This window comes from Anarhichas minor, unplaced genomic scaffold (assembly GCF_050575085.1).
Source record: "Anarhichas minor isolate MPS153535 unplaced genomic scaffold, ASM5057508v1 ptg000004l, whole genome shotgun sequence".
Classification (NCBI taxonomy): Eukaryota; Metazoa; Chordata; class Actinopteri; order Perciformes; family Anarhichadidae; genus Anarhichas; species Anarhichas minor.
Window position 1 is genome coordinate 7,059,948 of NW_027466450.1, and position 16,862 is coordinate 7,076,809.

At 41.0% G+C, this 16,862-nt stretch overlaps 1 protein-coding gene across 1 annotated transcript; it reads right to left on the minus strand.

Moving 5' to 3' along the window:
- Nucleotides 1-1,741: 1,741 nt before the first annotated feature.
- Nucleotides 1,742-14,311, minus strand: hat1 (histone acetyltransferase 1). Its single transcript, XM_076107662.1, has 11 exons — nucleotides 14,226-14,311; nucleotides 13,621-13,692; nucleotides 13,436-13,511; nucleotides 11,793-11,913; nucleotides 7,677-7,853; nucleotides 7,393-7,514; nucleotides 6,697-6,801; nucleotides 6,108-6,214; nucleotides 5,416-5,567; nucleotides 4,330-4,446; nucleotides 1,742-2,436 (listed from the first exon to the last, which is right to left on the minus strand). Exons 1-11 carry the CDS (start codon nucleotides 14,230-14,232, stop codon nucleotides 2,266-2,268), a joined length of 1,227 nt encoding a protein of 408 aa, XP_075963777.1. The 5' UTR covers nucleotides 14,233-14,311; the 3' UTR covers nucleotides 1,742-2,265.
- Between the last annotated feature and the right edge of the window lie 2,551 nt (nucleotides 14,312-16,862).

Below are 16,862 nucleotides of genomic sequence, written 5' to 3' on the forward strand. Positions count from 1 at the left end.
TAGGCCTTCGAGTGTCAAACTGACTAGATTGTCCATTCAAAATTCGATAACGTTTTATCTGCAATTTCACGTTATTTATCAGTTGAAGATGAGATGAAAAACGAAAAATACAGCTACTGTTCTGTCTCAATACAGAATATGGGAAATAAGTAAAATAATACAAATACTAATACAACATCATGGTTTTCAAGCAATAATAGAGCAAAATATCAAATATACTGAAGCACTTGAGGAGCTGAGGAACAACATATTTAACTGATAAAGGGGACTTTTTACAGCTAAGGAGCCCAGTGTGGTCTGTCTACTAATTTAACATCCCTCAGACTGTTTCAACTGGGCCTAACTCAACAAAATCAATGCTAGAAATGTAACAAAGTTGATTGTAACATGTATGATTGTCCCATGGTACCGCCATTTTGGAAAAAAGTTGGAGGGTCCTTCAACAACCTCTACTCTAATTCCTGTAAAGTAAAGAAAAGTAGACTTTGGGCTGGCAGTAACAGGTTTTACTGCAGCAGAACAGGCTCATTGTACATAATTAACGTTACTAGCCTACTGTCTACGTCAAAAGTTGTTGGTTGCTCCAGAAGGAGCTGGACGAAGACTACAAGTTTAAAAATACATGTAAAAAACCAGCGTCAGTCAGAAAGAAGTGAGCTAACCAGACCTCCGTAGGAGGCTCATCTCTGCTACATTAGCCGCTTCTAGCATAACCATAACGGACATGTTGGGGGTGAAGGTGCATTGTGGGTAATGTAGGCTTCAGGTTTTGACAAGGAAGAAGAATGCATGGAATAAAACAATAGAAAAAACGTATCTCTGGTTCTGCTGCATTCATTTGATTGTTAGCCATGTTAGCTACCATCACATTGGTCTAAACTGAAATATCTCAACAACTGTTTGATGGATTGTCCTGGAATTTTGTACAAACCTTCATGGTCCCAAGAGGATCAATCCTATTGACTTTTCCTGATCCCCGATTTTTCCTAAAGTCAGAGTTTTCATAACTTTGGTCTTCCTCAGAGTTTCCCCTAGCGCCACCACCGGGTTGTCACTGTGGTTGACACTTTTGGGTCGGAGTGAATTGTCCGGACAGATTGATGTGAAATTTGGAAGAAATTTGTTTTCTCCTCACGGTATATTTGTGATCCACTTACATTTCTTCTCATTAGGTTGCCACTATTGGTTTTTATTTAAATAACTGAACTAATGGACGAATGTATTTTGGTAGACATTCTTGGTTCGCAGAGGATTTGTGAAAACTGGATCACATGACCCATCTAGAGCCATCAGGTCAAACTTTCCAATATTGTCCAATACTTGAGTTCATGACAAAACACCTAAAAAACCAATGACATTCCCATCATCTTCATATTTTAATGCTAACACTCTATACCATTATACCTTCTAAACATCAAAATACTAGCATGTGTAGTGTGAACAACTAGCAGGCTTATCTGAGCATTTAGCTGTGCCTTTGTATGCACAGCCTCAGAAAGACCCTAGCGTGGCGGCATAACCTTAAATCTTGTGTTTAACGGTCCATTGTGAACCTGAAAAATGATATAGGTGTGGTGGAGTGCTCTAAAGCATGCAACACTAACGCTTTGAATACTTGACTGCGTCTTATGTTTCCATAGCTGTCTTTTGTCCGTTTGTTTTCCTTTTGTTTACATTAAATGCAAGAAAAGTTGTCGTCAAGTGTCAACATTTTCAAATAAAAATCGAAATGAAAAAAAGATAGAGTTGCTATTTTTTATTTTCTTATCTGCAATAAGACTCACACCATTTCAGCAATATACAAAACATTATTTTTTTATTTTCAGTATGAAGTGCTTCAAAACACACATTTGGAATTGGTTTGACAAAAGATCTTAAAAAATTGTCTAGAATGGAGAAGAAGTAGGATTTCTATGCAGGGTAGTGGACCTCCAATAACCTGTGAAATATTACGCATCAGTTAATCCCACACATTGTGATCATGGGACAAACAGTAAGTCAAAACCCTCCAGCTGCACCATTCTCCTCTACTGTATCAACATCAGCTGGGAAAGAGACGGGTCTTCTCCACTGCGATCTATCCACTGACTCAGCCACAATAAATCTGCAACACTCTTTAATTAAAACAGCGATTTTGTTACATCAGGAGAGTTTCTTCTCGGTTGCAGCCAACGTCTGTGGCGATGTGGGCTTTGTACAGACAGGGCAGACCACCTGCACGTTCGAGAGGGGTGAGCTCCAGGCCAGCAGCGTTTCAGAGTCTGATCAGGCCTGCGTCGCAATCCTCTCAATGATTCTCCTGTAGTCTTCCACAACAACCTGATAACTCTTCTCCAGCTCCTCGTGCTGCGTCTGAGTGTCCATCTGATCCATGTGGGACACCAGCTCCTCCGGCCGCAGGCACTTCCTCATCTTCGTCAGCTCCCTCTGATTCTTCTGCACAACATGAACAGCACAAACACAGGCGAGGCGTTAAATCAGTTCCGTCGCTTACTCCAAAGGCAAATAAAGGTGCTTAGTAATTCAGTTATTAATCAGCAGCTAGGAACAACTTTCTCATGAGGACCGTCATAAAGGATTTATAAGCTACTTGGAGAAACAAATACGATGTCAGAACTGAGATTGTACAATGTTAATAGAGGTTATGATGAGAATAATCATCATTAACAGCGGATTTTGTATCCGATTCCAAACTTCAGCTTTGAATCCTATTTCGCTAGTTACAAAAGGGACAATATGGATTCTACACTGAAAAACATGTCCATACGTCATTCCAGGTATGAACACCAGCCTCATGTTGTTGTGAGAGATCCTTTTGTCTGGTGTATATACACTACACAATAGGTTTGGATGCCTTTAACAGCAAGACCTAGGTTCGATTTACTGCAGGTTTTGGTGTTTTCATGGGATTTGTTGACAATAAGCAAAGAATAGATTATCACCAGTGTTATCCTTTAATAACAAAATGTTTTCCCCACACTGTAGTGTCGCTATCCAAGTGGTTGAGAGCTAATTAAACAAGACAAAGTATGTTCTGCAAGATGAGAATACTTATTTATAATCTATTAATGGATCCATCAGCTTCAGTTTGTATACGTTTGTACAGTAGGCCTTATTAAGTTATTAAGTGGTAAACGTCTGCAGTGAAATCAGAAAGGCTGAAATGTTTTGGATATTGACAAACAAAGTTCACTTAGTTGAGTGCAATCTGCTGCTTGAAAAAAAATCCTGCAAGCAGACGTGGTCACTGGGGAATCGGGGATACGAGCAGAACTATATAATCCTCACATTCACAGAGCCGCGGCTTCTGCCATTCGACTAACTACATTCTAAATCTCCTCAGGGAAGGAAAGAGGCTCTGCATCTGGCCACCAGATCTTTCCGTGCCGTTCTCCCAAGGAATTCCTACTTCCCGCTTCACCACATAGGTCATTTCCACGTCAAACGCTGCCTTTTCTTTTTTTTTTTTTTTCTTTTTTGGAGACATGTGGTTACCCTGCTGACAGAAAATCCTCTAATGGCTGGTATGCAAAGTCTCAGTGAGCAGCTCAAACATAAAATGTCACAAGCAAACAGGATGTTGGGTGTTATATGTTGGTGCACACTGATCTACTCACTGTCAGGTCTGGAGAAACAGAATAAGAGAAGCGTATGATATTCTGCTCACTAGGCTGAAGCCTGTTACACTAAATATCTCAAACTCAAATAAAAACCTGCCGAGGAGAACATGAGAAGAATAACAAAAGCTATTTTTATGAAATTGCACCGTTTTCCAATGAAGTTTGAAAAGTGCTGCAAAAGTAAAGCTACAGAACTCTGAATAGAGACGGCGTTTTTTGACAAAGTGCTTCAAACACACTTTCACGGAAGAAATATTTCTCCCAAAGAAATGCAAATCCTAACTAATGACATGTGGCTGAATAGAGAAAAGCTCCAGCAGCAGCAAAAGCACAGACGCCCGGTGCGCCCTATTGTGGCTGGAACAATGCAGCAGCAGCAATCTATCAATTTTAACGGGAATGAAGATCAATTTTTCCGCTGTTCTAAAAAGGTAACACAATAAACAGTGACAATGTAGAGCTGTAAGCTCTGTATGCCACACACGGGGCCCTTTGCTTCCCACATTGAACGGCTGTAATGTCATGCTAACAAAAGCTAGAAGACCACACACCGGATTCCTGCTCGATAGCAACAGAGTTGACAATCAGAATTGTTTAATATAATAAATCAGCAAATCACTGTATCGGGGAAAAAAATGCTTTTGCATGCACATTTTGACTCTGCACTGGCATGTAACGCCAGCTGAAGCGGTGATGAGTAAAGCCTCACCCTGTATGGTCCAAATAGCCTCTTCTTCACCTCCAAACGATACGCTCGGGCTTTGTCTTCATCACTCATGTCCGTTGCTCTCAGGCGCAGGATTTCATACACTCGCCTCGCATGTTTCTGTAGAAAGGGGAAAACGAGTTATTAAAATGTTTATTTTATTTTGAAACATGCTTTCCAGCACAATGGCTACAGGAAGTCATAAGCTTCTCAGGGCTCATAATAAATCAGACCTCTAGTTATCTGTTCCAACAAGAGCAAAGGTTTCTCAAGAAAAGCCACCCAGCAGTCGTTTTACATGACGAGTCCTCACTTTGATAACCAGTGACAACAACAGAATAAACTCAAGTAGTATTTAAGGCAAAGCAGCAAACTGGGACGGTAAAAATATCAATACTGAACGTTTTGCATGTCTGGACTATTAAACATAGCGATTGAAACGGTGGAGAAAAAGGGATCATACCAGTTGGAATCTGACTTTCTATTAAAACTGAATTACATAAAAAGGTATTTTGAATGAAAGAAGAACTTTAATAAATTCGTATTTCACCAAATGACAAGAAAAGGTGTGAATTCATCTTCGTGTTAAAGTACACAAAAGGGAAACGCTCTCTTTCAAAGTTATAATTTGATTTACATAATATTGTAGTTCTATCAATACTGTGGTTATGAGCGCGCTTCTCTCGTCTCAAAAGGCTGCATTTTAGTTCAGAGATGTGATATGTCATTAATACATGCGCGTGAAACGATGAGTGAAGGCCTCCATCAGCTACAGACCTCGTGTCCAGCTAGCGTTACGGTGAAGCTTAAAGCTAAAGACTTAATGTTGGAGCAGGTGCATGTACAGCGCAATTTGGATTAATTGTGCATCAATTAATTATATAACGGACAACAATTTTGATAATCCGGTTAATCTAGTTCCAACATCTTACATGTGACGGTCTGCTGCTTTTCTTTGTTTTATAAATGACTATTTTAGGGGTTTTCTGCTGTTATCTGGACAAAACTCCAATTATAAAGACGTCACTTTGGGGTTGCACTGCAATGGGCTTTTATAGACAAACCTATTCCCTGAACACAGAAAATCACCTTGTTAATTTTCAACTTGTCTTGCGCCTCTTTGGCCATGTCGGCCGAGAAGCCGAGGTGCAGCTTGTCCACAGCGAAGGACGGCAGGCCTTGACAGAACTTGACCAGCACGTAGTCTCTCAGCTTCACGTAGCTCTCAGATGGGTCCTCAGCTGATCACAAACGCCGTCACACAATTCAAATGAGTCAACGGAGGTTTCCCAACCATTCGCAATAAACTAGACACATATAACTTGTTAATATAGTGGTCAGTGTATATACATGTCCGTGCTGGAGGAGTGGGGGAAACAATCTGTTGGGCATTTTAAAAGAAAAGGCAAAAACTGACAAATGTTTTCAGAAGAAGCCAATTATATTTAAGAATGAAGAAATGACTCAAGTCCAGAAAAACTGTTAGCAGGAGCGTTCGGCCCTATTCACTTGCTAAATGTTAAGTTCTGCCTTAAACAGGATTTCTATCTGAAAGGATGCCTCTTTAGTATTCATCCTCCGTCTCCATGCAAAGAAACTATTTCGATCCAACTAGTTTCAATAGAGCCTCGGCACATTTTAGTGAACACGCCAGCACCCCAAATTAACTCAACCCCTGGATCCACCACACTGCAGCGACAAATCATTCAAACGGTTTGTGGGAGACGCGACTATTTCAGAGGAAATGTTTATCGATGCTAAAAAAAAAACACGAGGCTCACCTGTGATGTCTTGCACTTTGGGCAGGCTGCAGTAAAACCTGTGCACTGCCTCCAGAAGCTGAGCTCCGTGACCTTCTCCTTGGAACGGAGGCAGGATCAACATTTGGCTGTTTAGTTAAAAAAAAAACACACACACACACACACACACACACACACACACACACACACACACACACACACACACACACACACACACACACACACACACACACACACACACACACACACACACACACACACACACACACACACACACACACACACACACACACACTGAGCAAAACAGGTTTGCTTAAAATAAGTCACAAAACTGGTTTATGTGGCGATTCTGAGCAGAAACTGAAATTCTTTGATTCAAAAGCAGGAATTAATAGATTGTTATCCTGATCCATCACATCACAGGCTGATCTATAAAGTTGTTTTCAGATACAAATCACCCTGGATTGGTAATGAAACAAAATCGGCTTGAATGGTTGGCTATATAAGCCAGTAATTTGGGCTCTTTTGGGAAGAGGATAAAGAAATATATAATTTTCCACTCCTTTTCCTCACAAAAGAATGGGAAGGCACGTGCTGCCCCGGCAATTACCTTACACGTGGTCGGGTTTTGTCTGGGTACACGTAGTAATTATAAACTGTCATGTAGCCAACAGTTGCGTAGAGAGTCTCCCCATCTTTATTGTACTTTTCAAATCTGCAGATAAAACACAAAAGGCAAACAGGTCAATTACAGGCACACTCCCATGCAGTGTCCATTTTAGCCCCCCCCCCCCCCCCCCCCCCCGACATCAGCATGTTAGAGCAGCCAGGCCCCGATTGGTACACCTGCTACAACCTGAATACATTATGCACTTAATTGGAGTACTGCAACTTAGAGGAAGAGAAGGGGTTGGAGGAGGGACTGAGCTCCTCAAAATCACTTCAGTCCATTTTGCCCATTGTCAGTATTAATAGTTGCCAGGGTAAAGAAAACACTGGCAGAGGCTCTTTTTACTGTTAAGACATTGTTCAGTGTTTCAAAAGACAACAGTATTCAATTCAGCTCTTGCCCCTGAAAAATTTGAAAAGGGCCTTTGGGCACAAAGGAAGCTCTTGCCTGATCAACAATTCTCCTACAGGGGAAATATAATCAAACTGGCCTGGTAATTGGTCACAAGCGCCACAAAGGGGATCTTTGTTTTTCAATGACACAATAAAGGCTTTAGGGGTAGGGGCAGGCATAGAGCAGTGTGTGTGTATGTGAGGGGGGGGGGGGGGTATGATGTCAATTAAGGAGGGCACTCACACAAGAAAGAAGTCCCAACGATCGTCGTCTGCGTCGATGAAACTGGCCGTCTCTATGAACCACATGAGGAAGGTCTGCAGGCGCTCGTGGTACTCTTGGAATCCGGGGCCGGTGACATCAGCCTGGGGGCGAATACGGCAGAAACAAATGTCTGATACGGTTTAGGGTTAAAATCCCGTCCCCGACGTTAAAACCTTAGAAGCAACAGCAATTATATAAAACAAAAAAAAGAAGTTACAAACTGATCCTGAAATCTGTGGTGAGGCAGTAAGGGGTGTTTGTACCTTGTGGATCTGGTACGTGAGGTCTCCGGCCTCCTCGCTGTGGACGGTGTACGTGTGGAGCAGCGTGCCGAAGGGCTTGAAGTTGGCCTCTTTCTCCAGCAGTGAGATGAAGTCGTCGGAGTTGCAGGTGAACCCAGCGGGAACGATTCCCCGGATCTTTCCCTCGATATCATCTGGCTAGATAACAGGATGTGCATAAATTTAATCATTCAACCAACAAATCAGGATGTTAAAAAAATAAATAAAAAGGACAATCATCCTTGTATACATTTGAAAGACTTATTTCCATAAATGGGACCAGTGAGGCATTTTCTGACAAACTCAAATTCTTGTTTTGCACACAGATCGTATGTTCATATAAGCTGTTGTTCTCAAACTAGACAAGAGGGGGAAAAGGGCAGTTAATCATATATAATAAAACTGGGAGAATACAGGTTTTGTGCCAGTGAAAAGAAAACCATTAGGCAATTAAAACTGTCAGCTGAGCAGAGATCACCCTCCCCCCACCCCCCTCGGTGAAAAGACCACTTAAATAGGTACATTTAGTACTTACGTTAAACCATGAATATGTGATGAAGTTGCCACAATAAACACATTTCTGCTTCTCACTGGGAAATGAAATCTTGTGAATTGATCTCAACTTAACAAACCTTTGGGGGCATCCATAATAGAGGCCTCTCCTCTAATCCTGCCAAGTGAACCCAATCAAATGAATTGGCCCCTGCGTTTTTTTTCAAAGAGCCCCGGAGACAAAGGGGCCCTAGCCTTGGACTTTTTTACTCAGTGCAACCTGTGGTTAGTTCAGCTGTAATGTTTGCATTGTATCCATTTCCACAAGGATTGACATGAGAACACTTTGCTGAGCAGCCCTTTCACACCATTTACATGTGTGATGGGCATTATGGCAGCACAGAGGCCCTCGCTGCTCAGCATTGAAAACGGGGAAATGAAGAAGGTCTGAGCAAAATGCACTACAAAAGGCTAATACAACATACTGCTAATTCCCCCCCCCCTTTCAGACATCAGCTAATATCTAACTGGAAGTAATGCACCTGCAGCTGAATGCCTCTTAACCATTGTGATTGTTCAGCCACATTTCTAAGGAACAAGGACAATACTTAAAAAGGCCATGGACAAACAAGTCCCTTTGTCCGGAGCACTCTCCTGCATACTAGACACTAAATTGCACAGCCTTCCAAGAATAGATGCCTTAGTTTGGCATGAATATAACTTAACAAAGTACCTTTAGAACATTTTGTTAATGTCTTTGATTTCTAACAATAACCACAAAGGGAGTACAAACTATCTAATTTGTTGTGTTGGTGTTATTCCATCTCTTTAATCTACTCCAAAGACCACACCACAACCTCAATCTGCAGTCATTTTTTAATGTTTAGAGTAGTCTGTAGTTTATTGACATGATGTTTTTGTGTTAAAGGATATTTACACATCCACGTTGATTATGAATGTAAAGGAAATAATGACATTACGAGTACTCGGTAGTTTCCAGCCCGAGTGCACAAAAGGTCTGGCGCTCTAAATCAGCGGTTTTTGCGCGAGAGGTCCAGCGCTGCGTGTTTTTGGCAGATTTAAAGGGGAGAAGGTGATGTGGTGATGAGAGTCTTGTATCAGCGCGGCAGCTGCATAAACTCCAATCTCTGCCTTGCCTCCCCTCGTCTCTCTCTCTCTCTCTCCTCTCACCAGCTGCACCGCACCCCGACCGTCCACACGCACTCAGAGACAAACACTCTTCAGAAGCAGCCTGAACTCTGGTGCTCCCCTCACTCTCTACCTCTACACCAGCTGCACTCAAACCCTTAACAAGGTGAACACTCAGGGGGTCAACACCCAACACTAAAGCAGTGGCGCACATTGACAGTGAGCCAGCTATCGAGTTTGAATATCAGCTCCAAACTATGTTCCCCCCCCAAAAAAGTCTAATGGCTCTCTTCAGGTTTAAAAAAAGCCAATCGCTGTCCATGGCAGGTTTTTTTTTTTATACCAGAGATTAAAGTAACGTTGAATGTCTATCGGAAGGAACCGTCGCTGTCACACGGGGTCACGTTGGAATTTGAGTGCGTCCACAAGAAACAAGGAAACCTGGAGAGTTTACAAGTTGCTCCCGCTCCCACCAGTTGAAGGCTACATTGTCCAGTGAGGGAGCCCCTGCTGCTTCCAGACAGGACAGATGTCCCGGAGCTGAATCCTCTGACCTCAATAGGGGCCCACGGACAATTCTTGGGTTCGTTTTGCATGTTTGCAGCATTGACAGCTTCAGGGGAATATTCAAAGCGGCCTTTTGTGAAGTCTCAGAGAAGGAGCTCGCAGTACGTTAAAGCATTTCACTTTACTGATTGTTTTTTTTTTTGTCCAAATACTGGCTATTGATGATATGTAAATTATTATGTCTGGCAATTAAAAAAAAAAGGCAGAAAGTTTTCATACTAAGCAGTGCAACTAAAGTTTGAGCCATTCCTCATTGCATAAAAAGGGTTGTCTCACATTAAAGAATAATAAACATACTGAAGATTAGTTTGCAGATATTCAGCCTCAACGATTTTGATTGTTGATGACAAACAATTCGCTCCTGGAAATATATGTACAAGATATCCAACCGTGTCACATTACTCCTCCTGCTGATTCAATCACACACACAAAAAAAAAAAATCAATTCCTCATGTTAGACCTCACGTACAAAACCATTTTAAAAGCCGTCTCTTCCGTCAGGGAGGAGTAGGATTAGTGTTTTGGCACAGGGGGGCCGCGGTGGGCTGAGATTTAGTCTAACAAACCAGGAGATCTCTTACAGGAATAATGCCACCACCCAGAGAGGCTTTCAGTTAATTCAGTACATGAAGAAACAGCACACCGGTACATCACAAAAGAGCACCAGAGGTCTATCGGCTCGCCGTGAAGAATAAGTGATTGCGCAATCCTTCTGTCATACAATTATGGAGGCAGCCACTCAGTAACGCTGCGCGGCATTACCTACAGGTCGATTCACTAAACTCCAGATTATTAAGCATGTCTGTTGCTGTACTTTGATGTGCTTGATGTTGAGTTTTTCAAAACATTTTGACAAAAACGAAATCCGGTTTCATTTTCACTTTTATGGTCGCCTGCTGTTCGTTTTCCAAAATCACAAATGATGTGTGACACCGGGTAAGAAAACTAACATTTTCACAACTACACTCAAAATACGGCAAATGCCCTTTTTCCCCTTCAGTTTACCAACATGCTGCAATACTTTTAAACAGCCTCCGCTTGGATTATTCACGTTTCACAATACTGAATCATAACGGTCATCAGAAAAGTCTCTTTGATGGCAATACATGTAAATATTACAAATCATTAAATATGATGCAATACAATTCAACAGCACCACAAACTGCAGCCTCCATACTGATCATAAAGTGGAGTCACCACCTCTCTAAGACAGCAGCAGGCTTCATGGTGGGGTCGATTGTTGGGTTTATGTTAAAGATAGGATTTAGGATACTGGTCTCTCATCCATGGAAGTAGCTCCTTCAGAGTGCACAGACTGACTTCCTCAAGCAGACAGCATGTTTGGGTCAGACTGCAGCTTTGCCATATTTTTTTCACGTTCTTTAATTATTTATCTCTCTAATATTTTTCCTGCAACCTTCCCCTGATTGTTACTTAACCTAATCACAGATGTGTTTACAATAGAGTGTGTAATGGAGCCTTTTTAGCATCCAGCAGACACAGAGCAACATGATCATCCCATTGGATCCCTGGTGTTAGACACCTCATGACTGGAAGTTCACATTTAACTGCTGGATGATTGACCTTTTTTTTTTTTAAACTACAATATTTGTCTTAATCAATACTTTGTCTCAAATTAGCCATCTAACAAACAGGATAATGTACAGAGAGTGGCTCATTATTGCAAAATGAACGGCGACATAGTGATGCAGGAAGCTGACGCGCTGTACATCATCCCTTACATGGTTACCAATAATCATAACAATAACAGAACAGAATGGCTGACACGAGTATAGTAAGCAGTGATCCTGCCACAGCACTCACACTCACATTTAAGGGTGCCAGAGCTTCCAAATTAAAAAAAGAGGAACAATGAAATGCATGTCCTACCTCCACACAATCAAACATCTCAGTGACTTTTGAGGAATATTTCACTTTGAAGAGGGTGCTCAAGTTCCCAGCAGTGTAGAAGAGCTGTATCTGAAGACCTTTGTATCCAAAAGCGACCTCACTGCAGACAAAGCGATTGGAATCATTCAAAATGTTAACAAGGATACTGTGTTTTTAACTAGGACAGTGACCTGCATTGTATGTAGTGTGCAGTCCAGGATGAATTCATACCACAGGGACAATAACAACAATCTGATTATGCCTTTTTAATGACATTCATTAGTGAGTGACAAATGCTTACTGTAGGTCTGGCCACGTATTTCACATAGTGGCATTGTTTCTCTCACCACTACATCACTGGCAGTTTATGGGAAAATAGAATTCACCATTATGCAACTGTGTGATTGAGCTTTACTAGCAATTACGCTCGCTGAAATGATTAATGCCCCAATTACAGAGTTCCCTTTGAGCTGATTGCAGCAAGAGCAAAAATAACCAATCCTAGTTTTGACTAATTTGGAAATGCAATTTAGAGCATAACGACACAGACACAGGTGTCACCGACAATAATGTAGTAAGTAGCAATGACGCTTTGAGCATCACATCAGGCTCATAATGTGACACTTTAAGGCTTTTTGTGAGACTAAAACGACATGAAAGACAGACCTTTTGTTCATGTTTTTATCTTCGCATACCTGAGACTAAACCTCCCTGCATCCTTTAAAAAAAAAAAAAAACAACAACTATGAAACAGACTTGGTGAACATGCCAAATCGAATAAATATTCTGGAGCCCTCACTGTTACCTCACTGGTAAGCTTTTGTATTTGAAAAAAATCTAACTACTGTATTGTACCACGTTCGACACACAAAGCACAAATGTTCTGTTGTAAGTAGAGAGTGCCATTTTATTTTATTCCCCGATTCCGAATTTTCACCTGCTGATTCTGATTAAGTTGTTCCACATGTTTGAATGTTGTTACTCCACAGCTTATTTTGGACAGTTGTGATAAATTGGGAGATTTATGTCTACTTACACAGCACACGTTTGTAAATGTGAAAATAAGAGACGATCAGCTGAAAAACGGGCATTTTTGATAGCAGCCAATTGTTGGATTCCCCAATTGGTGAATTTAAAGCCAATGTTACAAATGTGGCAGCAAATAGAAAAGGATTTAGGTGCATTTTCATCAGTTGGGGTAAAAAAAATTGTCTACCTGAGCACAAGGTTCCAGTAACAGGGAAAAAAACATGGGACAAGAAAGCTTGGCTGTCAAGATCTCACAGTTCTTCTGTCTCAGCTCATGAAACTGAATTTGTTGCTTTCCAGAGCAACATGAGGACAGAGAGGTGCCGATAACGGCCTTTTTTTATTTACAGCGGAGTCTCCCCCCACGGATGCAGCAGTGTGTTTGACAGCTCTGGTGAAAGTTATGCTGGAGTTGTCGCTTCCGTGGTTATTAGAGGAGCAAAGAACCTTTCAGAGTAGCTCAGTGCGTAAAGCTTCAGTTTCCCTCCCCTGTTGCATATTCACTTATAACTATAACACAGTGTCCTTCTACATTAACTGTCTCGAACCAGCTTTTCATTGCATTAGGTCAGCCTACACAACAGTTTTATAACAAGAAGGGAAAAAATACTCACTCGTCCCCATAGATTTGGTGGCTGTACTCAGGGTGGAATGTGGTGCCATCATCCTCAACATCCTCCGGAAAGCGAACTGAGAGGAGAAGACGGGGTTCAACCAGCTTATGTGAGAAAATAGAAGCTATGCATCGTCACTGCACACATATGATCATATTAATTTACAAAACATATCATAAGCATACCCAGTTTCAAGCATATAGCTTCATTGGTGTCACACTTGTATTCAGCCAGTTTCTTCTCCATGGTATTTACTCCTGAGAACACATAAAACACAAGTGTTGTCCGTTTTTAAACATTAGGACTATTTCCTACTTCTCCATATCATCTTGAGAGTCTAATTAATTAATCTGTTTCTTGCTGCATAATAACAGTGGTGCAGGTGCAGCTGCTTTACAAAGATTGCCCTAACGTTACCAGTTATCCCTTAAGATGAAGGAGGTATGGGTAGGTTACGGTGTGTTATGAGGGGAAAAGGCATCAAAGCGAACTTAAGGATGCCAGCATCCATCAATACACTCGACGCACAACGTGACAACCCACGCGTTACATAAACACACAAACACACAGTGTGCTATGACAGCCTGTTAGCATGCTACCAGCAGACAGGCCCCTACTGCTGCTTTGCAATGCGACGTTAGCTTAGCTCAATTAGCTATGTTTTCAACAGATAACACGGGGCGGTATACTACGCAACTGCCCTTAGAGCGGGGCCGTCGTCCGCATTTCAGTGAATATGCATTACAACGAAGAACGCAGTAGAATAGCATGATAGCATTTAGCCACTCACCCGCCATTTCTGCACACTGATGTGCGGAGCTGTGTTGTCCCAAAAGACCCGCGGAATCAGGACAACTTCCGGGTCCTTGTGCTTCCGTTGAAAACAGGATGTAGTTTTTCTGTTGACGGTTCCTGTAGTATTCAATAAAACGACTGTGAAACTTGTGATTTTACCTAATATTAACTCAGTAAAGTGACTGAAATGGCAATTTTGAACAAAACGAACTGGTTGCATTCACAGGAAGGTGAAAAAACACCCTGTTGACAAACACAAATTAGTGATATTAGGGCTGCAAATAAAGATTATTTTCGTAATTGATTGGTTTCAATTGAGCCAACGCCAGCATAACATTAACGCTAAGGCTTTTTATTGAGTAAGATTAGCTTAATCAACTGTTTATTCACCAAATACCAGAAAATAAGAGACAAATGTCCATCACAATGTCCTAGAGTGATGTATTCTAGCTAAGGAACCTATACAAGAAGGAAAGCTACACATACATGCATCACTTAACACCAACAAGTCAAAGACCGGAAAACTCATTCATTAAAACAAAATATTCATTTTGAATAATTACAAATACTACACAGTTGTGTTATATATCCTTACAAATGTCAGCATAGTTAAATTTCATTACTCAGACAAATTATTTAATTGGTAGTACAAGTTAAAGGTAAATACATTACTCTATGTAAGAGACCAATATACTTGGCAAATACATAGAATCTGCCAATTATTCACTACCAGCGCATCATTAAAGGATACAGTTAATTGTGATGCCTAAAATACAGAATTATAAATTTGGATGGGATTGTATCTGTCGTTTTATTGTATTGTGTGCTTAATGCAGCAAGTACAATATATATAGAGAAAATAATTTTTTTGCAGAGTCAGGGCAATTCATGTTTTCTTCCTGATACGATTAAAAATACCAAGTGAAATAAAAAAAATTGTTTTGTTTTACAAATGTAGAAAAAAACGATATATTTTGGATACGATCCAAAGTTAGTTAGAATAAAGACACTCTTTTTCAGAAAGTATAGTGGTTAGGTTAGACTACAGCAATATCTCAATAAAAAACAGAAATTGACTCTCCAGGTGAAAGTGGAAGTGTGAACATCCCTCTGAGCCTGGTAATGCTGTGCTATCATCCCGGCCTCAGCTATTCTGTGCTCCAGGTGCACCAATGAATGACCTACCCAGTCATGTTTAAGCCACTGTAATTTAACCTCTACTACGGCACTAGATTATCCCTTCCCTGAACAATACCGCAAGGCCACAAATTGTGTCTGCATGGAGGCAATACATGCTGCTTGATCTCTGAACTTCAACCAACAGTTGTCAGACTTTTTTCTCTGTAAATACAGGGAATGAGAAAATCCCACCATAGAGAAGAAAATACAACATTGTTAAACAGTTTTGGTGCCTTCAATCCTAGTAGACATTTTCTACAAAATTCAAGAGTGCTTGATTGAATTGGCTCAATTTGTGGCATGGATGTGTTATGCAGGTAAGCAGCATAGCTGTCAGGTGGTAGATCACTTTGGCCATTTATCATATGGTTGGTAGTTTTGAATGTTATATTGTGTAATAAGAAGTGACTCGGATAAACCCAGAAAAAACACAATGTGAAGAGATATGCAGTGATAAAGGGTTAAAAGTAACAGCCAACATTTCTAAGCAGAGGTGGAAAGTAATGAACATTCCCTCAACACCTGTTGGACATTTAGACATTTTAATAATTTGGCAACACCCCACAGAAGTCAGCACGAACTTCTGTGATGGAGAATGAACTGTAAGGCTGATGCAGTGAGATCAAATTAAAAACTGGATGGCATGCTGGCAATTTGAATCATGCAGCGAATAATGGACCTCGCCACTAATAATAAACATACGATGCAGAGAGTTACACTGTTTACTAAAAGAAAATGTAAACCATGAGTATAGTATAAAAAAACAGGGTTTGAATTCATGAAAACCTTAACAACTTTAAGTGCTATTAAAAATATTTGTAATTTTAAAATATTGCTGGCCTGACTCAAAATAACTGATTTCCAACATAATGACAAGGAACAAAATGATTTAATCAATACACAATGAAAATATACTGTACCACTTTAAGGGATGACGTGTATTTTGGTTATTTTAAATTAATGATTACTTCTTTTGCGACATTTTATGGACAACAAATACATTTCAAATTATGCATATCAGATATAATTAATGAAAATATGAGTGGCAGCCCTATTACATAATTCGTTTTCTGAAGCTTAATATTCGTAGTTTCAAATATAGACCCTCTTGTTTTTTTACCATTACGTCATTCCTCACACATTTAGTGAATGCATCCAGTGATTTTTTGGGGCTGTCCTGTTGATTGTCTGCGGGCACAGTGAACCGTGTCCTCGTGTGACCCGAGCAGACCGGAAATGCTGTAACGCACGTCTCCTGGCCAGCCTGTCTCTCTGTCCCGAGCCTGTCTCTCGGCATCTCCTTGGACGACACACACCGCCCTGCAGTCAGAAGAGGACAGTACTTGGCTAAATATATATTTGGTGTCTCAGACCTCGGCTGGTCCTGTCATGCCCGGTGCATCCTCCTGCCCGGCGCCTGCGCTAGTACACTGCAGCTGACGTCACACCCAGC

Excerpts from the sequence above, each read along its gene's own strand:
- hat1 (XM_076107662.1), bottom strand. Across the intron at positions 7,515-7,676 it reads TCACGTACCAGATCCACAAG|GCTGATGTCACCGGCCCCGG; the intron begins GTACAAACACCC and ends ATTCGCCCCCAG. Across the intron at positions 6,215-6,696 it reads AAAACCCGACCACGTGTAAG|CCAAATGTTGATCCTGCCTC; the intron begins GTAATTGCCGGG and ends TTAACTAAACAG.